General features: G+C 31.2%; 1 protein-coding gene across 1 annotated transcript; it reads right to left on the bottom strand.

Moving 5' to 3' along the window:
• Nucleotides 1–7,982: 7,982 nt before the first annotated feature.
• On the bottom strand, nucleotides 7,983–17,939 carry LOC107923281 (uncharacterized). Its single transcript, XM_041082019.1, has 5 exons — nucleotides 17,907–17,939; nucleotides 13,024–13,332; nucleotides 10,853–10,932; nucleotides 8,245–8,575; nucleotides 7,983–8,012 (listed from the first exon to the last, which is right to left on the bottom strand). Exons 1-5 carry the CDS (start codon nucleotides 17,937–17,939, stop codon nucleotides 7,983–7,985), a joined length of 783 nt encoding a protein of 260 aa, XP_040937953.1.
• Between the last annotated feature and the right edge of the window lie 398 nt (nucleotides 17,940–18,337).

Raw genomic sequence — 18,337 nt, forward strand, 5'->3', positions numbered from 1 at the left:
GACAAAGTGATAAGTGATAGCTTCGGCTACACTTATCTGATCAAGTGACAAGTGAAAAGTGATAAGTGATAGCTTCGGCTATACTTATCTGATCAAGAGACAAAGTGATAAGTGATAGCTTTAGCTACACTTATCTGATCAAGAGACAAAGTGATAAGTGGCTACACTTATCTGATCAAGAAACAAAGTGATAAGTGGCTACACTTATCTGATCAAGGGACAAGTGATAAGTGATCATACGTAAGACCATAGTTATACTATGGCAAAGTGAAAGTGAAGTACTCAATTTTCCGTGACCGTTCCCTAATTTGATTAAGGATGGTAAGTGACAAATGGGCCCAAAAGAATTAAAGTAAATGGATAAGTGGTAGTGTATTTATATCAGGACGATGTTGTTATTCAAACTAAAGTGATATTTTCATTGCTAATTGAGAATTTCATAAATGTGTTATTGAATGGTATAATCAATAAACATTGAGTTAAATGGTAAATACGTATTAGTTTTGAATTTGATGTCATTGAATTGTACGTGAATTAAATGGAAATTTCTAGTGATATGATTTAAATTATGAGCATGAGAAATTGTGAATTGAATGAAATGGAAATGAAGCATTAAATTGCATGAGTATGTATCGGGTCTCGCAGGCCCTAATTATTATTATTATAATATTTTGAGGATATATTGTGAAAAGTTATAGAAACATGTTAATTATTTTTGAAAGTTTTAATTTTGATGAAATTTTATAACTCGGTTAAATACGTTTACAAGTGTATGTGTTTTGGTAATGCCTCGTACCCTATTCCGGTGTTGGATACGGGTAAGGGGTGTTACATTTAGTGGTATCAGAGCTACGGTTTAGTCGGTTCTCGGACCAAACGTAGCATATGTGAGCCTAGCTATACATGCCATGTTATTACTCTTGATGATGTGATATCTCCGGGCTCTAACGAAATTGCTTTGTTAAGACAGAGATGATTTTCAATCGAGCTATTTTCGATAATGCTAAAAATGATATTGAGATAAATGAAAAATGCTCACGTTATGTTGGAATTTGGAAAGGTAAGTATAAAAATTTGTGATATGGATGTGTTCATGTATGAAAAGAGATGACTATAAGTTAAAAAAAAAGTTTATGTTGTGATAAGCTCATCCAAGTATGTTGGTGATTATATAATGCTATGTGCTCAACATATTTGATTAAGTGAATATGATAAGCAAATTTACTTAAATAGATGGAACGTGTGTATGTACATCTGCTTGAATAAGTGAAATTAGTATGTTCATATGATAGAATCTTATGTTTAATTGTTAAATTAAAGATAATAAGATATTTTGTTTTATGTATAAACCATGAATATTATAATAGTATGAAAAATTGAATTGGAAGTCAAATTGAGTAGAACGCAGGAATGAGTACTTTCGTTCAGTGATATATGATGAATTGACGGAAAAGACCATGGTTTGACCATGGCAACATGTGAACATGTGATTATGTGATTCCGTGTAAGACCATAGCTGGGCTATGGCATCGGTAAGTGATATGTGTGATATGTGATTTCGTGTAAGACCATAGCTGGGCTATGGCATCGGTAAGTGATATGTGATTTCGTGTAAGACCATAGTTGGGCTATGGCATCGGTATGTGATTTGTGATTACGTGTAAGACCATAGTTGGACTATGGCATCGAGAAAACGAAGTACTCAATTCCGTAAGACGTTCTCTAATTTGGCAAATGTCGGTAAGTAAAATAGAAGCCAAGTATTGGAATTTAATTAGATATTAACGTTGAGCTTGAGTAAGTAAATTCGTTGTGTGAAATTGTGAGTGACAGAAAACATTTGTAATAAATAGATGTGTTAATTTGCTTGGAATGAATTACGTGGTTATGATGGTATTACATTGATGATGAATACAAAATCATATATATATATGTATCTATGAGAGCAAGTTGAAAGATTTATGACTTCACCATCACCCCCTTATCAGTATTGTTCTATGACGAAAATTATCTTGATGAGACAGATATGTTTTTCAACTGAGTTAATTCTAATAGTATAGAAATAAATACTAAAATGTTTGAGTGAAAATGTATTGATTATGAGTTGAAACTCATAAAGGTATGGATCAAAGAATAAAACATTTTTTTTATTGATGAATGTTATAATTATACAAGCATATGAGTTATGATATTTGGATTATGATGCTATATAGAAATTTTGATTGTGAATTAGTGATTTGAGTTAGAATTTTGTGTTGAGAACAAAAGTGATTAAAAGCAAATGTTTATTAAATGCTTTGAGAATGTGAACTTAGTAATGAATTGGCTATTTGTGATGGTATGTGTTATGCGCATTTATGTGTAAGATAAATTTGAGGCTTTACTACACTCACCCCCATATTAGTAAAATGTTACAATGAAATTTGTGAGATTCTGGTTGAATAAGCTTACGAGTGTAGTGTTACAGAAGTTCGTGTACGGAAGAATAATAATGTGGTCGGAAAAGTGAATGAATTAGAAAATGAGGACAATATAAAAAGAGAGAAATATTTGATAGTTCTGAAAACTACTCAGATTATCAAAATGGATATCATTCTATATGGATTGTAATTTTTCGATACTTTGTGTAGCTTCAGATGCTAAAATATCGCTATCCTGATTTTCTTATGAATCTATGTGATTATCTGTAAAAGATATGAAAATCTAAAATCATGTGCGAATTTGAAATATACTGTGGAAGTAAATCATTAACCTACCATCTGGTAAGATTTTCGGGGACGAAAATCCCTAAAGGGGGGGAGAGGTGTAATAGCCCGATTTTAGGCTTAGTCGGAACAGTGGTTTCGGGACCACAAATCCGACGAAAAAAAATGTAATGGCTTGAATTTTCAGAGGTGTCAGAACGGTGATTCGAGATCACTAAATTCGACAAATGGGTAGAAAATATTATTAATTTAGTAAGTATAAGTTAAATATGAAGTTAGGAAAATTTTTGAAATAGTGAATAGTGCACTAGAAATAAAAATTAAAATAATTAGAATCGAAATGAGGTATCAAGACCTCGGGGATTTTAAACTGAGCCATAAATATTTTTATAAATATTCATGGAGTGTTAAAAAGTTAGTATTAAAGTTTCGTTAAGAAATTTTAAAGTTCCGATAATTAATTGAACAAAAAGGACTAAATTGTAACAAATGCAAAATTTTGGGAAATGATTAAATAGCTTAAATGATAAAAGGAAGAGGGCTTTAAAGGCAAATAGACCCAAGGTCTATTTGGGCTGGACGGCAGAGGCATGAAATCAGCAAGAAAGTAAGGAGAATTAAGGGCAAAATTGGAAAATTGCAAAATTTGCTTAATAAAGTTAGGACCCAAGTGGAATTATCTAGATTTCTCTTCATTTTTCTGAATTCTCATCAGCTAAAACACCATGGAAGGGCTTCTTCAAGCTGGTTCTTCATATTTTTATTACAAGTAAGTTCAATTCTTGACTATTCCTTGAAATTTTTGTATTTTTATGACTTTTACAACTAGGCCCACTTGTTAAATTCATTAGTTTTTGATTTTATGAAAGAAGTTGAAAGTTGATATGAATATGTGCTGGAAGTATATGATGATTTAGCATGAAATTAGAGCTTTAAATTGTTCATATGCTGATTTTATTGAAAGAATTGAATAGAAAGTGAATGTTTGGGACCTAATAGTAAAAGAGTTTGAAGATAGAGTTATATGTGGCAATTCTGAATTTCAATAGTTGTGTAACAACTTATAATGTCTAGTAAAGTACTAATTGAGAAAATTAGATTAATTGAGGGGTTAATTGAGAAAGGACCGAATTGTATAAACTGTGAAATTTGGGGCAAAATGGAAATCAACATTTTGCACTAAAGCAGTTTTGGACAGCAGCAGTAGTGTAACTTTGAAAAATCACCAAAAATTGTAGAGATTGAATTAGAGGATGAATAAAATATGAAATTAAAGCTTATTGAGTCTAGTTTCTTATAAAAGAAATGATGTGAGCAATGGAATTGTAAATCATGAGATATAATAGATTTTGTGAGACAAGGTCAGAATGAATTCGGGTTCCCCTGTTCTGACTTTGGAAAATCATTAAAAATTGTACAGAAATGATTATGAGTTATAGTTTATATGGTTAGAATCCTTAATGAGTCTATTTTTAGAAAAAACAAGCTAAAACATCATCCGAATTCTGTACAATGAGATAATTAATTTTTAGTGAAGAGTGGTCGGAACTGTCAGACAGCGAAACAGGGGAAACTTTAAAGAATAAACTGTACTATTTGGCTGAACCAAAAAATTATGAAAATTTTATGGTATGAAGATATGTGAGTCTAGTTTCAGGGAAAATTAACGGATCTTAATTTGGAGCTCTGTAGCTCCGGATAAAAATAATTTAGTGACTCTGACTCGGATAAACAGCTTTGAATATACATGTTAGTGAATATTGAAATTATGGTTAATGTTGTTTAAGTGTGTTATACACATTAAGGATGTGGAATGGAGAGGAGGAGGAGGAAAATTGGGAAATATATGAATGATTCGTGTATAAATGGTCATATGTTTGATTATAACTCATAAACGATGAAATATGAATGATGCTTATTTTTGTGCATTATTGGTCATGGCTTAAGCTCATGTGTGAAAATAAAGTTTCATAGTATGTGTGTATGGTATATTCAGTATATGATTTGGCATGAAATAATACCATGAATGGTTTATGAATTAACACATGTTGGTAAGCCTGATATATGAATAAATGATCAAATTGAGCGGAACGCCGGATTTGAGTACTTCTGATCAAGTGATAAAGTGATAAGTGGTAGCTTTAGCTACACTTATCTGATCAAGTGACAAGTGGAAAGTGATAAGTAATAGCTTCGGCTATACTTATCTGATCAAGTGATAAAGTGATAAGTTATAGCTTCGGCTATACTTATCTGATCAAGTGACAAAGTGATAAGTGATAGCTTCGGCTACACTTATCTGATCAAGTGACAAGTGAAAAGTGATAAGTGATAGCTTCGGCTATACTTATCTGATCAAGAGACAAAGTGATAAGTGATAGCTTTAGCTACACTTATCTGATCAAGAGACAAAGTGATAAGTGGCTACACTTATCTGATCAAGAAACAAAGTGATAAGTGGCTACACTTATCTGATCAAGGGACAAGTGATAAGTGATCATACGTAAGACCATAGTTATACTATGGCAAAGTGAAAGTGAAGTACTCAATTTTCCGTGACCGTTCCCTAATTTGATTAAGGATGGTAAGTGACAAATGGGCCCAAAAGAATTAAAGTAAATGGATAAGTGGTAGTGTATTTATATCAGGACGATGTTGTTATTCAAACTAAAGTGATATTTTCATTGCTAAATTGAGAATTTCATAAATGTGTTATTGAATGGTATAATCAATAAACATTGAGTTAAATGGTAAATACGTATTAGTTTTGAATTTGATGTCATTGAATTGTACGTGAATTAAATGGAAATTTCTAGTGATATGATTTAAATTATGAGCATGAGAAATTGTGAATTGAATGAAATGGAAATGAAGCATTAAATTGCATGAGTATGTATCGGGTCTCGCAGGCCCTAATTATTATGATTATAATATTTTGAGGATATATTGTGAAAAGTTATAGAAACATGTTAATTATTTTTGAAAGTTTTAATTTTGATGAAATTTTATAACTCGGTTAAATACGTTTACAAGTGTATGTGTTTTGGTAATGCCTCGTACCCTATTCCGGTGTTGGATACGGGTAAGGGGTGTTACACTAGTAGCTACAATCAATTGAACACACTTGACTTTGGGCTTTAATAAATTATTTTCTTTTTTTTTCTTTCCATTACGTGCATCACTTAGAGGTGCTCATGGGCCAGGCCGAGCCAGGTTTGGGCCGGGCTCAACTACAAATTTAGGCCCATTCATTGGGCTCGGGCCGGGCCCAAAAAATGGGCTTAAAATTTTGCCCAAGCCCGACCCAAATAAAAATACTAAAATTTGGGCCTGGCCTGACCCGCCCATATTTATTTTTATATAATTTTTAAATATATATAATACATCAAAAATACTAAAAAAAATCAAAATAAATATTTTTCAATAAATTGAAAATAAATTTTAAGAAATATGTAGACTTAAATAGCACTAAGATAGATGCAACTTAACAAGCAAATATCTCTAAAATAATAACAAAATTAACAAATGCCTTTAAAATAATAACAAAATTAATAATAAAATAAGTTTTATACAATATCCAAACAATAACAACAAAAATAGTAGCAACTTATAGTAATATGGTAGCAAAATAGGGAGAAAACAACAAGAAAATAACATTCAAAAAAAATAGTAGATTTTTTTTTGTCATTTAGTGAATTCGGGCTGGGCTCGGGCTAAAAATACCTTACCCAAGGCTCGGCCCATTTTTTAAACGGACCTTATTTTTTTGGTCCAAGCCCATTTTTTGGGCCTATATTTTTGTCCAAACCCTCTCACATTTCGGGCGAGCCTTCGGGCCGGGTTGGGTAGCCCAGCCCATGAGCCTGTCTAGCGTCACTTTTCATTTTGTCATTTTCAATTCTTTTTCTTTTACTTTTAATTTTTGGTTTAATTACCTTTCAAGGCCCTTCCCACTTTCCATAATTCTATTTAAGCCATTTATTACGATTCTTTTCATGATTAACTAAACCCGGTATATGGGATAATACAAATTCGTCCCTTAAAGTTGATTCAGCTTTGATTCGAAAAGTGCACGTTGGGTTGGAGTTGTTTGGCGTACAGTTGAGAAGACGAATTAGCCGTGCTGTGCTCGAATTCCCACGAATAAATTGGCGTGTCTAGGTGGGAAAAGCCAGCTGGACTCCGTCAAGGAAGATAGAGATCGGATTTAAACGACCCACGCGGTTGAGGCCGTTGATTCAGGTTGGGCTTTTCAAATCGCAAGGTTGTCGAAATCTTAAATTGCGTACATGTGTATCACGGTTAGAAATTTGGCAAGAGTTAGTTTGCAGGTTGTAACAACCTAATTTTCAGTGGTGTCGGAACAGTGATTCGAGATCACTAAATCTGACAAATGAGTAGGAAATATTATTAGTTTAGTGAGTATAAGTTAAATGTGAAGTTAGGAAAAATTTTGAAATAGTGAATAGTGTACTAAAAATAAATACTAAAATAATTAAGGGTCTGTTTGATTGGCTGTAAAATGTTTTCCGTAAAATGAATTTTGGAAAATATTTTACTTTTCTGTAAAATGACTTACTGGAAAATATTTTCTGGTGTTTGATTGAATCTATGTAAAATATTTTCTGCTGTTTGACAGATTTCCTGAAAATATTTTCCGGAAAAGTTGTTTTTTACATATATTAATATATATTAATAAATTTTTATATTTTAAATTGTTTTTACATATATTGCAATGATTTATTTATAATAATACTCAATAATAAGCTACAATATTGATCGTTATAAATTGAAAAAATATTATCCATAATGAGTACTAGTAAGAATATTGAATAATTATAAATTGCTTCGAAACCATAATGAGTACTAGAAATAATATTATCCAAATACATAATTAGTAGTACACCACATAGTAACAACATTGTCGAAGTGCATAATATTACACCACATAAAAGTATCAATATCTTCAACGCTGAGAAAATTTTTGAAGCCAAATTTTTCTATGATTCTTACTTTTAACGAAAAACATTTTGGCCTCTGATTCATAACTCCCTAGATAATCACACACAGAACACAAGAAGTCATCATCAAATCCTTCTTCCTCCATCGACATCACTTGTTCATAAAGCTGTGCTGTATTGTCGGCAGTAAATTGTTTCAAAGCATTAGCAATTTCGCCAAGTTGCTCACCCACAAATTTAATTTGTTCATCAATGAGACTTTCTTGACCACTTTTTCTTTTACGTTTGGATGTGCCAGATGAAGATACATTTGTTCTTACCTCTTCAGCCTCTTCATTGTCGCAGTCTACAGACATTGAATCTTCATTATCATCATCCAAATCTATGTCAGCAAATGTTCTGGCAAAACTCCCTGTTGCCATATCTTTGCCAACAACCACAGCCATTTCATCATAATGATCAATGCTTTTATTCAAAAATGGTTCATACTTCTTGTGTGCCTGTTGGATATTATACACAATTAGAATAACAAGTAAAAAACAATTGAAATATACTTAAAATATATATACATATATTACCATCACTGTTGCATCGTATGTCGCTCTATCACATGTGATCATTTTCATGTTATCATCCCATCCAAAACCACTTTCACCTCGAATTTTGCATATAATCTGCCACTGGTTTTTTACTGTCCTCAAATGATTTTCCACGTGCTTTGTATCGCATTGGACTTGGAATCTAGAAGAAATGGCGTCGGCAACTCGATTAATAGAAACTGATTTGAAAGTATTAGAAGGCTTATTTCCTTTTCGAGCCTCCTCTGCTAGAATTTCAAGGAAAACATGTTCCATCGGTTTTGTCCACCTGAATTGCTTGGAGGTCCCTTCTTTGTTGCCCTTACCCATTCTACATTAAATAATTGTCATTGTCAATAATTTCAATATCCAACAAGCTTAAAACATAATAATCAATTCAATACCCAACAATGTTAAAACATAATCAATATCTAACCAATTCAAGACATATATCAAAATCCAACAATCTAAAATCTGACAATGTTATTATCCAACCAACATTTACAAAAAAAAATCAGTCTAAAACATACATAACATAGAAATAATAACCCTAAGCCTAAATCTACCTAATATTTCTAGCCATGTAATTAGTCCACATAGTTTCTGCAATCTCATCTCTCTTAGCAGACCATTCTCTTGCTTCTTGTCTTTCTTCTCGCTCCGTGAGAGTTTGTATTATCGAATCAAACTCAGACTCCTCGTATAATCTTTGATTAAGTAAATCACTAGGATCAACTCCCATTATATGATTATGAATGATATAACAAGCCAAAACTATATCTACTTGAGTTTGAAAATTCCAAAATGGTTCAGCATCTAATACACGAAACCGTTTCTTTAAAATCCCAAAAACACGTTCAACAGTGATCCGTAATGATGAATGTCGAAGATTAAAGAGTTCCTTTGCATTTTCAGGCCCTTCAGCACCAAACTCTTTTAAATGATATCGAACACCACGATATGGGGTAATACATCCAATTCGGATGCCATATCCAGCATCAGCAAGATAATATTTACCTACAATTTTACAATACGTAATTAATACTGATAAACTATGAGCTTATTGGAACTATTTGTGATAAATATTACCTTCTGGAATTCTTAATCCTCTTGGGCGTGAAAGTGCATCACATAAGATTCGAGAATCATGTGCACTACCTTCTCAACCAGCTAGAACATAGGCAAATTTCAAATCAAATGTAATGGCAGCCAATACATTTTGTGTCGTCCCCCCTTTACGGCTACGAAATCTTCCTTGCATGCTAAGTGGAACCGATGCACGAATATGAGTTCCATCTAATGCTCCAATACAATCTTTAAAATAAGGATAAAACCTTGGATTGTTTCTAATTTCACTAGGAGTTGACTCATCAGGTAATCTAATAACTAGTCTATACAATTTCAAAATAGCTCTCAATACAACCCTAAAGTAATGGTGAACTGTCTGAATTGATCTATAATATCTAGATCCAATCACTCGAAACCTTACATTATGACCAATTATATGTAAAAATATAACTACTTGCTCCCTAATATCGACAGATTTAGACGATTGTAACAAATTATTCGTACTAAGAATATCACATAAATTAAAAAAGGCGATCGGTTTCATCCTTATTATATCAATGCAATGCTGGTCACCACTATATAAAATACTATTAATATAGTTTTCTCTTTCATAATCTCGATTCACACGAGGGCGAGAAGCAATTTTCTTTCTAGTTTCTAATTTTTTAATCCAAAGAGCCCCAAAAGCTAAAACTGAAGCCACAACTCCGGCAATTGCCATTTGATTTTGATTACGAACCATCTACACAAAATAATGCCACACAAATATATGATCACTACTACAAAAGATGCAAGATTTTCATAAGATCACATAAAGTTACCATGAGTAAAAAAGTGCATACATACATATCAAGCTAATTGTAATTGCCCAATAATAATTTTTTTAAAGTAGCACTTAAATATTGATCATAGTTAATACAATACTTCAATTGGTGCAAGAGTTTTAAATATATTGATCATGTATTAAAGTTACCATGACTTAAAATATCTTTCATGTATTTGTTATATATTGATCATAGTTAATAATATGTTTTTATAAAGTTATTAAAATATATTGATCATGATTTTATAAAGTTAAGATCACTTAAAATATATTGCTCAAAAGCTATAAATGTTGATGCCTCTTTTTTTAAAATATAAAAGAGTTTTAAATACTTCAATTGCTATCAAATGTGTTTTCTTTTTTATTTCAATATAAACAAAAAAATTTGACAATGTTATAAATTTTTTTATTTCTATTTTTTATAATTTTTTAAATTATAAATTGATTACTTTTTATAAAAAATAAATAATGTTTAAGTGCACTGCTACAATTGCTATATATACAGTTAAAATTTCGGACATAATTAACAAAAATATCAGTCTTATCATAAATATAACAGCTCATCACTGCCATTTCCCAACAAATTACAGAAAAAATGTAAATCAATAATAAACCATACCCAAGCACATCCAACAACCATTTAATTCACTTGAACCGAATTATAACAACCACAAATGCATATTAGAAGGCTTATCATAAATCAAGCACACCACAAACCTCTTATGAAAATATCGACCAAGGCCACCAACACGAGTACGAATGCTGAGGTAGAGGCTAGGACAGCAAGAACTATACAGCTGGAGGTCAAGCATACAAAGAAATTAGAACCGTTAGGAGCAATAAAAAATAGAAGCTAAGACAACATCAGTCTTGCCATCATCAATAAACATAATCAAAATCCAAATCAATAAACATACAAAAATTGGGTCATCTTCAACAGTTTATTTTAACACAATTACATCCAACTTGTATAAATTAAAGACAACATCACATGTTTTTATCTTTTCACTTCTATAATAATTAAATTTATATCGGTATTAATTAAAAACTCCAACATTTCATCCATAATTCCTGATATAATATTAACAATAATCATCCTCAACAACTCTCATTACCATATTAACAATAATCTGTAGAATTATGAGCTAAAAACATGTGAACTTCGCTCGTGTGAATGGAAGTAAAAAGAAAAATAATTATTCATAATTTATGATTAGTTTCTTTAAAAAGAATTAACTTGTTTTTAAAGGCAATTATTATATAAAATATCCAAAAGCCGTAAGCAGTATCTACATATAATTCAAACTGATTTTTACTGTCAAAACATACTAACCCTAAATAATGAGTTCAAAGTTTAATTAACAAAACCCTTGCTAATTGATTCAGCCATTCCATGCCAATGTATTAGTGTTTGAAAGAGATAGAGACAGTTGCCACAAACAGATGTGAACTTCATTTATGCAATTTAGGATTGGGATGGAAATTAGTGGGCAAGGCCTTCTGGTGTAACCTACCAAACAAACGAATGTGCCCTAAATTTTCCCAAAATGAGAATCTATACAAATTTGATGTGGTTGTGGTTGTAGGGTTGGATTTTTTACTTGGCCAAACCAGAATGCAACCTATCAACTTCCTTCTTTCTATCTCTTTCTGACTCGTATGCAGTCAACTATGTTAAAATTTCTTAATGTATACAACATAAATACAGGAAATAACTTAACCCTAACCCATACCCCTCCCAACTAACACAAATATGTTTGCAGCAGCAGTAGCAGTTTCTTTAGGGGATTTTGTAGGCATTTTTCAGGTATACTTGGTGTGAGACATGTATATGCCAACTTTTCATCACACTTGCACTACCAACATTAAATTAATTCTTAGAACCATTTAAGCAAAGGGTAATCTTTAAATTGTCTACTCTCCTTTGGGTATCCCAAATTTTCTTAGAAGAAACAACTCACATGACTTTGTTCATAAATAATAACTCAACCTTGTGTATGTTAAAAGGCCAATTAGAAGAAATAGGAGGATCTGTTTGAAAGCCCATACTCTGTAATAAAAGTGCGGCAGAAATGAGAAACAATGGAGGAAAAATACATAAAAAATGAAACTCTAATATATTTATAATTTAGTTTTTCAAAAACAACCTTTATTCATTTATTTTTCTTTAATTCCCACCTTTATTTCATGTTTCTTTAACCCAAATTTGATGTGTTTAATTCAATTGATTATGCAGAGGAGAAGGCGTGAAAGAAGCACCAAATTTACAGCAAGGAATTCCAGGCTATGTTAGATGGTTTAGATGAAGAAGACAGCATAGAAGAAGGTGGTCAAGCAACAGAGAAGAAAAGGCGTTTATCTATGCATCAAGTTAAGGCTTTAGAGAAGAATTTCGATGTGGGAAACAAGTTAGAACCAGAGAAAAAAGTGAAGTTAGCTGAAGAATTGGGGTTACAGCCAAGGCAAGTGGCTATTTGGTTCCAAAACCGACATGCTCGTTGGAAGACCAATGTATTGGAGAAAGATTATGCAATGCTTAAAGCTAATAGAGAGAAGGAACCTCTTTGGAAGTCTTTTTCCTAAATTGTTCATCCCCCTGCTATAGATTAGCGAACAGGCGAACCACGAGCCTGCACTTGATCTAAAGCAATGATCCGAGCTATCCCATAGATCTGGAGTGAAAAGAAAGAGTAGAGAGAAAGAAAACCGAAGCTATCTCCTATAACAACGAAAGTTGGAGTAGCAGGATTCGCATATATACCAGTGTATGTGAGAGTTTAACTACACATGCAGTTCAAAAAACCAAATAAAACCATTTTCGACAGAATATTTCCCACAGAAACAGAAACAGAAACAAAAACAGAAAATACAAACCCAGCATGTCTTACCTGAAATTTCCCACAGATCTGACGGAAATGGTGGTCGGAGAGAACGTATTGTGGGGGAAAATCAGTCGACAGATCTTGTGGGGGTTTGGAAATGGAAGGAAATGAAGGAATGAAGGTTTTAGAAGGCTGGAGAGAATATGGAAAATGTCTTACCGAAATGAAGGGTGTAAGACATTTTCCCCAATTTTGTAATAGCTTTTCCCGTATCTTGGAATTGGTTTTACAAAAGGAAAATATTTTCCTGCTACCAAACACTGGAAAATGTGTAAAACCAATTCCGGAATTGGTTTTCCCCCTATCAAACACAGCCTAAAATCGAAAACGAGGTATCGAGACCTCAAGAATTTTAAATCGAGCCATAAATATTTTTATAAATATTTATGGAGTGTTAATAAGTTAGTATTAAAGTTTCGTCAAGAAATTTTAAAGTTCTGATAGTTAATTGAACAAAAAGGACTAAATTGTATCAAATGTAAAATTGTGGGAAATAATTAAATAGCTTAAATGATAAAAGAAAGAGGGTTTAAAAGGCAAATAGACCCAAGGTCTATTTGGGCTGGACGGCAAGAGCATGAAATCAGCAAGAAAATAAGGAGAATTAAGGGCAAAATTGGAAAATTGGAAAATTTACTTAATAAAGCTAGGACTAAAGTGGAATTATCTAGATTTCTCTTTATTTTTCTGCATTATCATCAGCAAAAACACCATGGAAGAGTTCCCTTAAGCTGGTTTTTCATATTTTTACTTCAAGGAAGTTCAATTCTTAATTATTTCTTAAAATTTTTGTGTTTTTATGACTTTTACAACTAGGTCCACTTGTCGAATTCATTAGTTTTTGATTCTATGAAAGAAACTAAAAGTTTCTATGAATATGTGCTGGAAGTATATGATGATTTGGAATGGAATTAGAGCTTCAAATTGTTTATATGCTGATTTGTTTGAAAGAATTGAATAGAAAGTGAATGTTTGGGACCTAATTGTAAAAGAGTTTGAAGTTAGAGTTTTATGTGGAAATTATGAATTTCAATAGTTATGAAATAACTTATAATGTCTAGAAAAAGTATTAATTGAGAAAATTATCTTAATTGAGGGGTTAATTGAGCAAGGACTGAATTGTATAAATTGTGAAATTTGGGGCAAAATGGAAATCAACATTTTGCACTAAAACTGTTTTGGACAGCAGCAGTAGTCTAACTTTGAAAAATCACCAAAAATTGTAGAAATGGAATTAGAGGATGAATAAAATATGAAATTAAAGCTTATTTAGTCTAGTTTCTTATAGAAGAAATGATGTAAGCAATGGAATTGTAAATCATGAGATATGATGAATTTTGTGAGACAAGGTCAGAATGATTTCGGGTTCCCCTGTTCTGACTTTGTAAAATCATAAAAAATTGGATAAAAATAATTGTTGGATTAAATTTATATATTTAGAATCCTGAATGAGTCTATTTTCAAGAGAAATAAGCGGGGACATCATTCGAATCCTGTACGATAAGATAATTAATTTTTAGTGAAGAAGGGTCGGAACTGTTAGACAGCAGAAAAGGGGAGACTTCAATGAATAAACTGTATTAATTGACCCAACCAAAAATTATGAAATTTTTATGGTAAAGAAGACGTATGAGTCTAGTTTCTGGGAAAATTTATGGCTCTTAATTTGGAGTTCTGTAGCTCAAGATAAAAATAATTTAGTGACTATGACACAGATGGACAGCTTGAATATTCACATAAGTAGATAGTGAAAATTATGGATAATGTTACCTACAAGTGTGTTGTTTATACTAAGGATGTGGATGGAGAGGAGGAGGAGGAAAAATATACATATATATATATATATATGAATGACTCGTGTATAAATTGATCACATGCCCGATTATAATTGATAAGTGTTGAATTAGAAATGATATAATGATTTATTTGGAATATTTATTATGAAATTATGATTATCATTATGATACAAAAATTGAACTTGTGAGTTTATATGGCTAAAATTTTAGTGATTATTTGTTAATTTTATGAATTTCATGATGTGTTATTTCATATGTATTGATGATAAAATCGTGAATAATGTAAAAGCATGAAAATTGAATAAATGATCAAATTGAGCATTTCAGCTTAGTGACAAGATGAATTGAAGGAAAAGACCATGGTTGGACCATGGCAACAAGTGATAAGTGATAGCTTCGGCTACACTTATCTGATCAAGGAAAAGTGAAAGTGATAAGTGATAGCTTCGGCAACACTTATCTAATCAATGACAAATGACAAGTGAAAAGTGGTAGCTTCGGCTACCTGATCAGTGAAAAGTGGTAGCTCCGGCTACCTGATCAGTGAAAAGTGGTAGTACCGGCTACCTGATTAGTGAATAGTGGTAGCTTCGACTACAAGTGACAAGTGATTTCCGTACAAGACCATATCTGGGATATGGCATCGGTGTGATATATGCTACTGTATAAGACCATATCTGGGATATGGCATCAGTGAGATATTTGATATGTGTAAGACCATAGCTGGGCTATGGCATCATTATGTGAAGATGTGTAAGACCATAGTTGAACTATGGCATCGAGAAAACGAAGTACTCAATTCCGTAAGATGTTCACTAATTTGAAGAAGTTTGGTAAGTATTACATGGAATTATGCGACATAAGGAAATACGAGTTGATGAGACATGAGCATAAAACTTGGTTGATGAATGAGTTCATTTGTGATTATATATTTCTACGCCTTGAGTGTAATATCCGTATGAATTGGTATTCCAAATGAGTTAATGAGAAAACTTCTAGTATGAAATAATCTGAGTTCGAAATGAAATATCATGAAAATGTACTTGAAATACATTAGTATGTCTTGTATATGCTATTTGAATTCATAAATGTAGAAAGTAAATGTATGTGGAAATATGAGATGATGATATCTATACATGGAATTTATTGATGAATATGTACATCCAAATTTATATGATAGATTTTAGTGAACATTGAAATTGGGCTCAATAAGTGATTTGGCAATTTAAATCGTGATTGGTAGGAAGAGTTAATGAATTGCATATTTATGAATTGTTACACGTATTTGTCTGAAATACGAGGAAGTGATGGTAATTGATACATGAAAATATGAAACTATGATATATATAAAAACATGGAATATGTTTGATAAATGTGTTCATTCATAATTATGGAATTATGTTCCTCATGTGTGCTATTTGCATAAAGATGATATTTCAAATACTTTGGTGAATAAAGCTTAAATATGAAATAGTATGAAATCGAAACAAATTGTTATGAAAATGTATTTAAATTATCTGTAAGCGTTTCGTGCTTCTCGATAATGCCTCGTACTCTATTCCGGCGACGGATACGGGTAAGGGGTGTTACACAGGTCGTATCGGGATTGACTACATGAAGAAGTTGGCGATCGGGACGTTTTTGGACGCTATAACCAGCTTATTGCTTGAAAGGGAAAATCTATTTCAATAATCGATTCAATATTGGAGTACACCGAGGCTAAGGCTAAGCTTAAAAAAAATATTTTATTTATCCATTTATTTTATTTTATTAAATTTATTTTTGCATTTATTTTATTTTATTACACTTCATATTTCCTTATTTTATTATCTTAATCAATTTAAACCCCCATTTTATTATTATTATTTTCAATACTACTACGCACAAGTCGTGAGCACAATTATGGCCACGACAACGAATCTGGTCACAAGAAAAGATAAAATTAGATAATCAGTCCTTGTGGATTCGACCCTACTACTCTATATTTCAATTTATTGTTATATTTGTCGTAAGAATTTATATTTGGTGATTTTGATGCCCATCAATACGTTAATTATGGATATGATGTTAGAAATAGATTGATTTTATATCACCCTTCAATTCAAACTATTTGCAATATCTCCTTACATAATATGGATTCCAAACATTCAAGATCTGAAAGTGGATGAGGCGGATTACTTTATCTCTCAGTCTATTAATGAATTATCTCTCCAAGAATTGTTAAAGATATTCAACTAGAAATATTCTTATTATTGTTTCGACTCGTCTCAAAAAGTGAATCCCACTTTAATAGTCCCAAATAAATATTATTTCAAGTTTTGACGTTCCATTTTGACTTCAAATTTTATTTTATTTCACCCTTTCGTTTTTTATTTTCATTTCATTTGAAATTATCACTTTTGTAACAATTTATTATTGTTATTATAACCTTTTTTTTCTTTAAGAAAGAGGATGAAGCACAAATGTGATGATTTTATTTTTAGGTTAAAATATGCTTAAATTTGTTACAAATATAAAATTCATATATAACCGTAATTTATAAATTTATCTTAAGGAATTTAGGATTAATTCCTTGCTTAATTGTCACCACTTTCCTTATGCTATCTATTATACATCATGTCTTGTTCAATTGACCACTCCTTTCTAAATGTTGTTAGTCTATTATCTTTAGGAGTTTTGATTGTAACATTTTCTCAAGTACAGGTAGATACTATTGTCTAAAGCCACAATCAACATTGTGGTTGCCTGTATAGTATAATTCAACTAGGCACAACATTAATATTAATAGATTTGCTACTTAAACTCTTACCTTTGAAATTCACTTATTGACCTACCATTCTATTTATATATGTCAAATTAAATTAACATAATATCTCATTATTATTGTCAAATATAATAGAATTAAAAAATATAAAAATATCTCATACAAATAAATATACATATTACTACAAGTAAAATTAAAATATTTATAAAAATATAGTTTGTACATAAGATTGATTAAACTCATTCCATATAATAAAAAAAAACCTTTGTTTTTTTTGCATTTATTAAAAGTTCCAACACTGAATTCAACTAAAATTTTCACTATTTCACCTCCTTAACGCTCCAATCATTAAATATTTCCATAATTGTTGCCTCCACATGATTCACCCACTTGTAGGCTTAAATCCAGAATCTAATGTCTCATTAATATCATCCTTCACTTTTATCACTAGTTGAAGTTGAGTTTTTCGATCACCTAGATTTAAAATTTTGGTCACTTTTTCAGTAAACTATTAATGGAATATTGGTCTAGCCTTTTTTTTATTAATATAATAATAATTTAATTTTTCAAAATTTATAAATTATATCAAATTAGTTTTAATTTTAAAAAATTTAAAAAATTTAACTCTTAACTTTACATGCTCTATCAATTTAGTCTCGATATTTAAATATTAAAAATTAATTAAAAGTTATTTTTTTTATAAAAATACATACAAATTATATAAATATAGATTTTTCTCGTTTTATAATATGACATTTAT

This window comes from Gossypium hirsutum, chromosome A11, assembly GCF_007990345.1.
Source record: "Gossypium hirsutum isolate 1008001.06 chromosome A11, Gossypium_hirsutum_v2.1, whole genome shotgun sequence".
NCBI classification, from domain to species: Eukaryota; Viridiplantae; Streptophyta; class Magnoliopsida; order Malvales; family Malvaceae; genus Gossypium; species Gossypium hirsutum.